Raw genomic sequence first — 13538 nt, 5'->3', positions numbered from 1 at the left:
TTTCTCTTTAAGGTAGTCTTAAAATTCCTGGACAGAAATATGGGTTATATTGACTGATCTCTTTTCTCTGGCCAAACGCTTGTCACTGATGCACTGTAAGAAGTAGCATAATCTGTTCCTGGGCGATATGGCGTAAAAATAAAATATCAGATTTTTTCAAAAAAAATTTGATTTACGATTTATTTTTTTAAATGTTTAAATGCTTTTTAAAGACACCACTGAATACAAATGACAGAGATGATTCAGAACAAGTTTTTTTTTATTTGATCAAAAACTAGTAGTTTGCAACATACACTGCATCTTACTCCAAGCAAAATTCTAATTTGTATTATGTTGTTCTTTTTAGACCAGATATAAATTGTCCTTTTTGAGGAATCATTTTCAAAGAACCAAATTAAGGGCTTCGTCTGGGAGGCAATGCTTCTGTCTTGAACAAATTACTTCTGTTAACAAAAATGTAGCAAAGCACACTGCATGCAAAAAAAAAAAAATCCCCAACATTGAGATTAATAAAGTGCAAACTTAAAACTTCTGTCCTGAATAAAATACTTATTTAAATAAAAATGTAGTTTTGTAAGTGGAGTTTGTTGTTGTTGCCGTCTTGTTCACCTCATAAACAGTTGCATTTTCCGTTGCAGGAATAAGTTTGCGGTGATGCACCCTTTTTTAAACAAACTTTGCAGCATGCAGTCACTTGTTTCACGCCTGTTGCCGCACAACCAAACTACTGACAACACTATTCTTTTCTTTAGAACAAACGTGTCGCTCCCATGTTAGTGTTGGAATTAGCCATGTTTTGCTAGGTGTGCCGCTAAGGAAATTAGGGGTAGGGCGAAAGCTATGGAAACTCCTGGGGGCAAAAAGTATGCCGGAGCAAGAGGAGAAAAAAAAATATTTTTTTAATTTTTTTAATCGTCTGCAACAAAAAAAACTAAAATGTATCTATAAAATTCATATATCGCCTAGGCCAGGGGTCTCAAACTCAATTTACCTGGGGGCCACTGGATGCAGAAACTGGGTGAGGCTGGGCCGCAAGAAAAGATTTCTTAAAAAAAATCTAACATACACTTTTTAATTAATTCACCTTCTTTGAATGGCTTTCCCGCCCTAGCAACCATCTCACTCACCATGTAGCTAGCTTTGACTGCTGCATCGCTCTTTTCGCTTGCTTTCTTGACAAAATCTTGTTGCCTCAGTAGACTGGTTTTAAAATTTGCTACCCGGTTCACTCTCTCATCTCCTTGGTATTTTGCATACTCCTCAGCATGTCTAGTTGTATAATGACGTTTCAAATTGTATTCCTTGTGCACCGCAACTTTCTCTGTATCAACTACAGAAAAGAGCTATAAGGATTATTTATAAAGTAGATTACATAGAACAAACTAAGATATTATTTATTAATTCGGGTTTATTGAAATTACAGGAGCTAGTAAAGTTACAGACATTATGTGTCATGTTTAAGGCAAAAGTAAAACATTACCAGCAAATTTACAAAAAATGTTTGTCATCACTTCTGAGAATGAAGAGCATAGAAGAAAAGGTCATTTCCAACATCAGTATTCAAGGACAACTTTAAAACACGTGCATATCAGTGGTGGGGGTTAAACTATGGAATTCTCTTTACAATGAGATAAAAGATTGTAAAAATATATTCCAATTGAAAAAATATATAAAGACAGAACAATAAGATCATATGGACAGCTGTAAGTGTTTACATTTTGCTTTATATTTAATATTTTACTTATTTTTTGCCTGGTTTTGTATTTGTTTTGTATCATTCCGTGAGGTGTATATTACTTCTTTTGTTTTCTTTGTTCGGTTTGTACTTCATGAAGTTTTGCACTTCTTGTGTTTTTTTGTGTGGTTTTTTGTTTGTTTTCGTTATATTTGGATGTAATTGTTGGTTTATATGATATCATTAAGTAAGACTAGGTATTATAATGAAGGGGGCAGGAAAATATAAGATTTTTCTTCATCATGCTCCTTCTCAGGCATTGGTGTGTAAATGTATAATTGAGGTATGATTGTCTATCGATCAAAGATGCACATCAATGAAGGAGATAAATAAAAATGAAATTAAATGAAATAAGACACGTTGGGGTGCCCCTGTGCTCAACAAAGAAATATTGCATCAAAAATCGTCTCTGTCTGGAGCCAACGGGGGCGGCGGCTCGCCGTGGAGTTTACAGTTACGGTAGCACAATTAGCCCCGAACGGGCTAACATCACCATTAGCGTGTTACACGTCTGATTCGCCCAGCTACTCTCTGTCGGAGTATCAGCGCTGGGGTCCAGTGCACCACACTTTTGTATTGTCGCTAGGTCCTTTGGCGGAGTGCTTTGGAAGTCTTCCCCGCCCGGATTGTTTACAACGGGGGCGGGAGCAAGCAGGCGGGCGAGCGAGGGAGGAAGAGCGTGTGCGGGTGTCGTGGAAAAGCGGCAAAATGTTTCTCTGCTTGCATCACGCAAGTGACGTCAATGTATACTTGCCAACCTTGAGACCTCCGAATTCGGGAGATGGGGGGGGGCTGAGGTGTGTGTGGGGGGGTTGAGATGGGCGGGGTTGGGGGTAGCGGGGGTGTTTTTGTAGCCAGGAAGAGTTAGGGCTGCAAAGGATTCTGGGTATTTGTTCTGTTGTGTTTATGTTGTGTTTAGGTGCGGATGTTCTCCCGATATGTGTTTGTCATTCTTGTTTGGTGTGGGTTCACAGTGTGGTGCATATTTCTAACAGTGTTAAAAAATAAATAAAATAAAATATGACCACCCTCAGTGTGACATGTATGGCTGTTCCTCAAGTATGTCTTGCAATACCTTGTGTGTGTCTGCATAAGCCTCACCCATGTGTCTGGGCCGGAAAGCTGTTGGGATGGAGTAAAAGCTGATGCGGTGACAGTTTCTAGAGGACACTAAAGGCAGTGCCATCACAGCACACCCTCGACATTGTCAAGAGCCTTATACCACACCATGATTGGTAGATTCCTTCAGCTCCGCACACAACGCTGTCAAGCGCCATTCATTTAAAACTTGCGGGCCGCACTAACATTAAACTTTCATATTAAGGTGGGGGCCGCAAAATAATGTCTCGCGGGCCGCGTGTTTGAGACCCCTTGCCTAGGCCGACCGTGTGGCTATTATTCTGTATCTTATAGGGTGGCTTGATTTACTGTATATTTAGAGACTGTAGCTCTTGTAAAAAAAAATAAAAAAAATTAGTTGTTTGCTGATAGATCATTATTTGTGTTTCTGCTGTGATCTAACTGCATTGTCAAATTATTTTATTTTGTCTGAGAACAGTATTGGTCATACCAGGTGTGTGTGCATTTGCTGGAAATCTGGAATTTATTGAGTTTAAGTAGGATAACATCTGGCCTCAATGTAGGTGCAATAATGATTTACATGTTTTTTGTAGTTTCCATGTCTATAAAAATCCAAAAGAGGGTGGGACTTGGACAATGTCATTTTTGACAGTGTCAAAGCAACGGATCAGCTACAAATCCTGTTCATTCCACCCCAGTGTCCAACTGTTTGTCTCCTTTCTCACCCTCTTACAAGCCTGCATTTGTTTGAAATTATTCATTATGGCCATCAGGAATCTTTGACAGTGTGGGAAGCTCATTTGTGTGCTGGCTGCGACGCTCCGTGTTTATACATCCTGTCTTTCAGCTCGTCAGTCATGGAGGTTAACAGCTTGCTGCTCTGCGATTTAGACCGACTGAGAATTGTCTATTAAGTAACTGTAGGGTGTGGAATGTTAACATTAAAATAGGCTTTTCACTTGTGGTGATATGTGCAGTTAATTTATTCAGTAACAGTTAGTCATGTGTTGATGTGACTTTTTCAGCCGAAATGCACTGTCCTGGTTTTTTGCAAAGGCAATTCTCAATAGACCAGAGTGAAGAGAATGGGGAGGCACAAATAATGCTCACTCTGTCATCTTACCAACAAATGAAAAAGAAGCTGAGTTTATTTGGCATGTCTTTTGCAAATTCAAGAGTAAATTGTTAAAAATGTAATTGCTCCTTGAAGAAAACATGGACTCTGTGAGGGTGTTTCAGTGCACTCCGCAGTTGCTACGGTTCTGAAGAAACTGCCTAAATCCCACCTGGGTGATCATAAACAAGTTAGGCTTTGACAGGTTCTGTTGGAAGTGAAAAAAATGCATTCTATTTCTGTCACTGCAAAGCATGCACAAGTAAGATGATAATGATGCTGGAATTCTGCTTGTAACTGTATATGTACTGTACGTATATACATATATACATATATATATATATATATATGTCTCAAGTAAAAGAAGAAAAAAGAAAAGAAAAAAAAAGTATACGTATATATGCACATGCACACGCCGATGTGTGTGTGTATATATATACAGTATATATATATATATATATATAAAAAAAGTATACGTATATATGCACATGCACACGCCGATGTGTGTGTGTATATATATATATATATATATATATATATATATATATATATATATATATATATATACTGTATATATATATACACACACATCGGCGTGTGCATGTGCATATATACGTATACTTTTTTTTTTCTTTTCTTTTTTCTTCTTTTACTTGAGACATCCCGCACACCAGATTGTGAATAGCAAATGTAGTAAAACTGAAAAACTAAAAAACCTGCACCTTTGGCAGCAATTACAGCCTCCCCTCTTTTTGAATACGATGCCACAAGCTTGGCACACCTACAGTATATTTGTCCAGTTTCGCCCATTCTTCTTTGCCCATTCCTCTTTGCAGCACCTCTCAAGCTCCATCCGTTTGGATAGGAAGCATTCGTTTTCATCCAGGATGTCTCTGTACATTGCTGCATTCATCTTTCTCTCTATCCTGACTATTCTCCCAGTTCTCGCCGCTGAAAAACATCCCCACAGCATGATGCTGCCACCACCATGCTTCACTGTAGGAATAGTATTTGCCTGGTGATGAGTTTCCTGGTTTCCTCCAAACATGATGCCTGGCATTCACACCAAAGAGTTCAATCTTTGTCTCATCAAACCAGATAATTTTGTTTGTCATGGTCTGAGTGTCTTTCAGGTGCATTTTGGAAAACTTTTACGAAGGAATTTCTTTCGTCTGGCCACTATATCATACAGGCCTGATTGGTGGATTGCTACAGAGATGGTTGTCCTTCTGGAAGGTTCTCCTCTCTCCACAGAGGAATTCCATAGCTCTGAAAGAGTGACCAAAGGCTTTTTGGTCACCTCCCTGACTAGACTAAGATTATTGCAGCAATGTACAGAGACATCTTGGATGAAAACCAACACTTCCCATCAATTCAGAGAGGTGCTGCAAAGAGGAATAAGCGAAACAGCCCAAAGATTGGTGTGCCAAGCTGGTGGTATCTATCGTATTCAAAAAGACGTGAAGCTGTAATTGCTGCCGAAGGTGCATCAAGAAAGTATTGAGCAAAGGCTGTGAATACTTATAAAGCGGTAAATTTGATTTTTTTTTTAGTTTTAATACATTTGTAAAAACATATTTGTATATTGTCATTATGGGGTATTGTCTGTAGAATTGTGAGGACAAAAATGAATGTATTCCATTTTGTAATAAGGCTGTTACATAACAAAGTGTGGAAAAAGTGAAGGACGTTGAATACTTTCCCGATACACTGTATGTACAGTTTTCTGTACGTACGGTCCCTTAAGACGTTTTGCCTGACAATGGCTATTGTAAACGCTTGTCAGTCCCTTTAACAAATGTGTGTGTGTATTAAATTCTGTGCTGATTCTTAGAATTTGAAGTAAATGCGACTTGGGGTCAAAAATTGGGGTTTGATAACCAAGCTACCATGTTGTGTATTTGTAGGAAAATTAATAGCACAGACAACACAGTAGCGGTGCAAATTTCCAGCAGTTCAAAAATGGAACAATTACCTTATGGGGTTTCCTAATGTTTCCGTATAACTGCGGAACCACTAAGATCGACCACATTGCATGCATGCTGGAATGTTCACTGCTATTCTCACCAGCATTACATTTTCATACATTCCATAAGTAATGTATTGCGTTCTTCTTGAACACCCCTGTTGAGGCTGGTCTTTCTTTTTAGAATCTTGAGGGCACTGGGATTTAAGGATTGTGCTGTATTGCACCATCTTCAATTTATTTGCATACATTACAATCTAAGTTAGTAATCAATTAATCCATCCTCTAAAAGAACCTTTCCTTTGTCCTTTTTTCAGGTTTGTGACGCGCTTTATTGAGCTGGACGGCCTCACTTGCCTGCTCAACTTCCTGCGCAGCATGGACTACGAGACCTCAGAGAGCCGTGTCCACACCTCTGTCATCGGGTGCATCAAAGCCCTAATGAACAACTCCCAGGGCCGCTCGCACGTGCTAGCCCACCCACAGAGCATCAACACCATCTCCCAGAGCCTGCGGACGGAGAACATTAAGACTAAAGTGGCGGTGCTGGAGATACTCGGTGCAGTGTGTCTGGTCCCCGACGGACACAAGAAAGTGTTGCAGGCTATGGCTCACTACCAGAAATACGCTGCTGAAAGGACTCGCTTTCAGGTTAGGCGGTCTTACTTTTGAAGTGGTTTCCTTGGACTGTCTCTTAAATGGTGGAATCTTAGAGATTTAGGCTGACGGTGTTCATGTGAAGGCTAGACAAAGTTGATGCTTCAATAAATCACCCTGTGATCATTTTGATGAGAAGATGATTTGTGCGCAGCCCCTCAGACGTTTTGACCTCAGTGTAAGTCAACACACCTTAAGACCATTAGAAAGTTTGGTGAGGACATCCTGAGTTATAGAGGTCAAGAATGTGTAAGTGCCTTAGCATCTATCAGGCCCGAGTCAACAAGACACATTTACCTTGTCCCCCTGGGATGTGTGTTAAATCACGCCACTTTTGAAGGGAAAGTGACCTACCGCCACTGTTATTTAACAACAACGTTTGCGTGATTAATAAAGATTTCCGCAAGTTCCGTAACCTTTTCCTTGCTTACCTGGACACTAGTTGGTTACTTTGCTGTAGTTAAGCATCCCTTAAATTAAGCAAACATGCTGACAACTCTCCCATCCGTTTGCAGACGCTGCTGAATGAGCTGGACAGAAGTACAGGTCGCTACAGAGACGAGGTCAACTTGAAGACAGCCATCATGTCCTTCATCAATGCCGTGCTTAACGCCGGAGCAGGAGAGGTCAGGTCCAACACGTCCTTATTAAACGATAACCTACTAAACAAACGCTTTTGTCGGGATATTTTCAGTATCTACAAAACTGCTGCTATTCATTATCTAGTATAAGAAGTCAAAATTCTGATAGTTGTTAAAACATTTTTTCAACTGCTGCCCTTTATGGAGGGAGTTGCTTTCTTTTGTGGATGTTGGATTGTGCACTGATCCCATCTGGAGCGCACACACTTACTCGCTAATCAATGACAATTTGATATATGTACTCCTCTCGCACTGGCATTAATCTCCCTGAAATGTACTCCTCCTTCCATTCAAATATGTGATTTGCTTATTGTTACTTGACGTTTGCGCTTTGGAGTGCAGACTGATGTATGAGCAGAGTTTGACACCAGAGGACTGTTATTACATTCATGTGAGGTGGAGGTGTCACATTGGAGCATGTTCGCTGTAAATCTCAGGTTAAGGTGAATAGCTTCCATCATATTTGGAGTCAAACCGGGATTTTTCCAATGAATAAGTATATACATGTGTACATGTTTAAACATTTTGGGGAAAAATACGTCTGTTTCCTAGGTGTGTGATGAGATCTCATGTTATGAGATATCCATCCATCCATCCATTTTCTACCGCTTATCCCTTTTGGGATCGCAGGGGGCGCTGGAGCCTATCTCAGCTACAATCGGGCGGAAGGCCGGGTACACCCTGGACAAGTCGCCACCTCATCGCAGTTATGAGATAACACATAACAAAAGCTGTCTTAACAGGCTGAACCCAGTCAAAAGTGTATTTTTTTATTTTTTTTAAGAGTCCGAAGCATATCTGTCGAGCAGTGAGCAAGGAATTGAAACCGCACATTAAGTGCTTTGCGTACACTAAAAAGAGCTAGCAAACTGATAGTTTCGGCACTCAGTCAGGTATGGCTGAGGAGATGCGCAACCGCTCTAATTCATTTGAGTTGCGCAGCATGGCTAAACTGTCAATGACGTTTAGAAAAAAGCAGTCCAACTGCATAACCCAGTCAAAAAAATGTTTTCTCTTTGTATTATAGTCTGAAACATATCAGTCTGGTGAGTGAGGGATTGAAACCACACTTAAATTGTTTTGCGTACAATAAAAAGAGCTAGTTTCGTCGCTTAGGCAGGCATGGCAGAGGAGACACGCGACCGCTCTCCTTCATTTGAGTTCCATAGCATGGCTGAACCGTCAATAATGTACGCCAAGACGCAAAACTGAAAAACACTCCAGACACTGGATTGCTTCCCATAGCAGCAAGACACCACTGTGAGCAGCCCAGAGAAAGCTCTCATGAAATCTGCCTCGATTAGTAGTTGTTGAAGGAAATAGCAAATGTGATTCATCTGTGAAATTAATGCTCCGCTATATGCTAAAAATAACTAAAATACTAAATATTACATGTTATTATAAATGCGCCTTTTACTACATTATATATATACTTACAGCATGTATATAAAATATTGATGGAGGCTTTTTGATGTTTTTTAGAGCGCTTTATAGGTGGAATAGAGCGAATCCCATGACCTCCATTGTAAGCTGATTTGCTGGCGTTCATTTTTGAGTTAGAATGCATTGAAAAAGAACAACATATCTGTTCTTGTCTCGCATAATCATTGTGAATGATAGACAAAATGTCCCCAAAAAAGTGCAGTTCTCCTTAAAATTATTACTTTATATTGAGTTCAGTTCTCCTTAAAATTATATTTAATTTATTTTGACTTTTATAATTTTTCATTTTAGTTTTTATTCAAACAAGTTCAAAGGTAAAAGTGCATGCAAAGTTTTAAAAAAAACTTCAAAGCGCACCGAAAAATTGTTTCCCTGTGCAGTTCAAGTTCAAGTTTATTATTCTTCGGTCAATCGTCAACAAAATAAACAAACAGTTGTACATTCATAAATTGAAAATGAAAATGTTGCAGACCGAAAGGGTTTAGGCTGAAGTTGAACACTTATTGCGCCTAACCCTATAAACAATGTCAAGTACAAAATAAACTTCCGAAAATTATTAAATGTCCTTTGTACAACATATTATAAATACACATTATACATAACATAAACACAGTTCAATTATATACACAGTAAAGGCATGTGAAATATCCTTGTACACATGTTAAACCTTTGTACCAATTTATATACTATATACAAACAATTATACTTCCATTATTATTTATATCTCACATTTAGTATTTGAATTAACATTGATCATAGTATTAACTACTGTGTTGATTCAAGAGTGATATATTTTTTCAAGACATTAGTCTTAAAGTGTTTTTTAAATGTGCGAATGGAACTGGAACATTTTAAGGAATTATCCAAGCTGTTCCAAAGTTGAACCCCCTTGACAGAAACACATCTACTTTTTAAGCTTGTTCTTATCTTAGCTTTCTGGAAGACAGCTGAACCTCTGAGGTCATAGGGATTCTCTCCGGGTTTAAACCTCTCCTGTAGACATCCAGGCAGCATGTGGTTATGAGTTTTGTACGTCACAATAGCAGTGTTGAGGTCAACAAGATCGTGCAGTTTTAATGTTTTTAATTTAATAAACAGAGCATTGGTATGGTCATGATAATCTGCATAATTTACAATTCTAATCGCTTTCTTTTGAAGTAAGAATATAGATTTAATGTTTGTTGTGTAATTGTTACCCCAGATTTCGACACAATAATTAAGATAAGGGAATACGAAATAATTATATAACATGATAAGAGCCTTTTGATTTACGGAGTTTTTGATTTTATGTAACATTGCCATCTTTGTCTTAAGTATATTTATGTGCAGATTCCAATTTAATTTATCATATATATGGATTCCCAAAAATGTTGTTGAATACACCCTTTCTATCTCCATATCATCAATTCTTATATGACACTGTTTGTTATTTTTCCTATTTCCAAAAATTATATATTTTGTTTTATTTAGGTTGATTGATAGTTTATTGGCATCAAACCATTGCTTTAGTATGTGGAGTTCACTCTCTACAGTCCCTAAGAGTTGGCCAAGGTCTTGCCCAGAACAGTACAGACTTGTATCATCAGCAAAGAGAATACAGTTGAGTTTTTTAAAGATTTTACAGATATCATTAATGTACAATAAAAACAATTTTGGTCCCAGTACAGAACCTTGGGGTACTCAATGTGTTATAATCTTTTTATCTGAATCTACATTATTCATATGCACGTACTGTTCTCTGCCACCAAGATAACTCTTCAACCAGTCATGAGCAAGACCTCTAAAACCATACCTCTGCATTTTGTTTAAAAGCAATGTATGATCGATGGTGTCAAAGGCCTTGCTCAGGTCAATAAAAACGCCAACAACAAACTCCCTCTTATCAATTGCAGTGGTTACCTCCTCAACTAGTTCCATCACTGCCATGGAAGTAGACCTGTTTGGTCGAAAACCATATTGGTGTTCACTTAGCAAGTGATGCTTATCAATAAAACTGTCTAATCTTGACACAAATAATTTTTCAAGGATTTTTGAAAATTGTGAGAGTAGAGAAATAGGCCTATAGTTGGTGAACTGATGCTTATCTCCACTTTTGAAGATGGGAATAACTTTTGCCGTTTTCATTTTCTTTGGGAAAACTCCTTTTATAAAAGAAATATTACATACATAAGTGAAGGGAACAGCTATAAAATCAACAATTTCCTTGATCAGAGAAAAGTCCAAGTCACAGCAGTCTGTTGACTTCTTGTTTTTCTGAGAATTTACAATTTCTGTGATTTCACTTTCATGAACGGGGGAAATAAAAAAACTATTCTAAGTTGCTTTGAATGGTATGTTCATTATATTTGACACTGTTTTCGGGTTGTACAATTTCATTTGCTAAATTAGGTCCAACATTCACAAAGAAGGTGTTAAAAGCATCCGTTATTTCCTTAGGGTCATTTATAGTTTGATTATTTTCTATGAAATAGCTTGGATGTTCCTTATTTGTCATGTTTTTTTTTAATGATACCATTCAAAACTTTCCACGTACCCTGGATGCTATTTTTATGTTGTTCTAATAGGTTACAGTAATATGTTCTTTTGCTGTGCTTTATTATTTGTGTTAACTTATTTTTGTACGTTTTATATTTGTGTTCAGTTTCTTTGGTTCTGTGCTTTAAATGTCTTCTGTAAAGATAATTTTTCTTTTTGCAGGACTTCAATAGTCCCTTTGTGATCCACGGTTTGTCCTTAACAGTGCTGTCCTTAATGTAATGTTTTTTCATTGGACAGTGCTTATCATACAGTGTTATGAAAATGTTGAGAAAACGTTCATATGCTTCATCCGGGTCTGTGGAGGTATAAACCTCCCCTCAGTCTTGAGCACATAACTCAGACTTGAATGCTGCCATAGTTTCTGGCGTTTGATGTCTAACAAATCTATATTGAACTGCTTTTTTGGTCCTTCTCTGATCAAAGAAATTGTGGAAAATACTGAATACAGGTAGATGATCAAAATACAAGGTCAAAATAATGAATGGTGTTAGGTACCCTATTATTCTTAAGTAAGAATAATTAATTTGCAACATTCTTTATGCCATAACATTTTGTTGGTTTTACAAGGCAACTGCAAAATAATGCAATTGTTAGTAAAGGGCTATGTGTCTGTAGGTGATGGCAAAACTAATTATCTGTTTTTTCAATAATAATCATCCAGGTATCCCATTTTTTCTTCTCTTTTAACTCTCATCTGAATTGTTGTCTGATTTTCATTGTATCATCTCCAGGACAACCTTGAGTTCCGCCTCCACCTAAGGTACGAGTTCCTGATGTTGGGCATCCAGCCTGTCATTGACAAGCTTCGGGAACATGAAAATGCCACCCTGGATAGGTAAATTTGTCAACTAATAAACAATACCAGCCCAAACTGTAGACCTCGGTGGTTATTCTACCTTTTTGCAAAGGCGAAAGCAGCGTACTTTTTCAAAGTTAATTGTTGTCTCATCAGGCATTTGGACTTTTTTGAGATGGTGCGCAATGAGGATGATTCAGAGTTGGCCAAAAGGTTTGATATGGTAAGTGATGCAGGTGCTGTACTGTATTTTTAAGTGTGATATCTCTCTTGACAATAATACAAGAGTGCCACGTTTTCTCAACAGACCCATGTAGACACCAAGAGTGCCTGTGCAATGTTTGAGCTGGTTAAAAAGAAGCTGAGCCACACAGATTCCTACCCACACCTCCTTTCCATACTCCAACACTGCCTGCAAATGCCCTGTGAGTCATTCCACTTAAAACTTCATAAACTAGATCTAAACCAATCTTAGTCTATGAGCATGAACTGATGAAGCCTGCTTGGATGATAGGTGAAACATCTTCTAAGACAAACTGAACACTCCAGTTGCAATCAGTTGAATGTCCTGAGAATACAATTACCTTGATGCATAAGAACATCCATAGACATCTAAGAGGGGTTGTATTATGATTTTTTTCTACATTTAAAACACTTCCTTGTGGTCTACAGGACATGCAATGGTGGTTCTTTGGTCCAATTTTTTTTTTTTACACATCATCTTCAAGACGCTTTCTGACTGTCTCTTCAGAATGCACTGTTTCGTGGTCGGTCTTATTTACATGCCAATGTCCTCCTCCAGACCCATCCCCCTTCGACTGTGTTTCCACTCCGTCAAACCATGTTTTAGCTTTTAGTGCTTCCATATCGAGTCTACTGACCCATGTAAGTTAGAACTATACGATACTTTTTATTAGAAATGGCAACAGCGGAGGATTTAAGCATGCATGTGCAGCATGTACAAGCCAGTCTGCACCACAACAAGAGGTTAGAGAAAAATAAGGAACTTAATGACTTCAATTTATCATATTTTTTGTACTATAAGCCACATCGATATATAAGCCGGACCGAATACATTTAGAAGCAAAAAGATTTGTTCATTTTTTGGGGAAAAAGGTAAAAGTGTTTTATTAATATCTACGCTCTACTTTCATGGTTTGAATTCAACTTTTCAAGAGTTATCTGGATCCCAAATACAAAGAAAAGTTGGTTTTGCATAATATGACCCCTTTAAAACTACATGATTTGTCAAATTAAGTATTAATTTACAAATAATACTAAAGGTGGGGAAAATGATTGATTCCTATATGCATCACGATTCTGATGTGGACGATTCTTAAATAATGGACTAACGCCTAAATATTGATTATTTAAATATGTTTGATAAAGTAATACAGACTTTTAGAAAAGGCGGCACTAGCGCGGACACACAGCAACACCTAGAGGAACTTGGAGACTTACAAAAACAATTCCTAAAGGTTAAAAAAAGATTGGAAAAGACTGGCAAGAAGTCCTGCTTAGACACATTTATTTATTCCACGTTTTTTGGCAACACCTTAGCATTTCTG

The 13538-nt window shown here is 38.0% G+C and overlaps 1 protein-coding gene across 7 annotated transcripts in view; it reads left to right on the top strand.

Annotated features, from left to right (window-relative positions):
• LOC133646430 (disheveled-associated activator of morphogenesis 2-like) overlaps window positions 1-13538 on the top strand; it is a 178961-nt gene that overhangs the window by 115706 nt on the left and 49717 nt on the right. For all 7 annotated transcript variants that reach the window (XM_062041772.1, XM_062041765.1, XM_062041770.1 and 4 more), the window contains 5 exons: window positions 6213-6546; window positions 7068-7178; window positions 11906-12009; window positions 12127-12193; window positions 12278-12395. In XM_062041772.1, coding sequence (XP_061897756.1) covers window positions 6213-6546; window positions 7068-7178; window positions 11906-12009; window positions 12127-12193; window positions 12278-12395 — 734 coding nt within the window. The remainder of the gene's footprint in view (window positions 1-6212; window positions 6547-7067; window positions 7179-11905; window positions 12010-12126; window positions 12194-12277; window positions 12396-13538) is intronic.

Source organism: Entelurus aequoreus, linkage group LG03 (genome assembly GCF_033978785.1).
Source record: "Entelurus aequoreus isolate RoL-2023_Sb linkage group LG03, RoL_Eaeq_v1.1, whole genome shotgun sequence".
Taxonomy (NCBI): domain Eukaryota; kingdom Metazoa; phylum Chordata; class Actinopteri; order Syngnathiformes; family Syngnathidae; genus Entelurus; species Entelurus aequoreus.
This window is presented reverse-complemented; position numbering and strand designations above follow the sequence as displayed.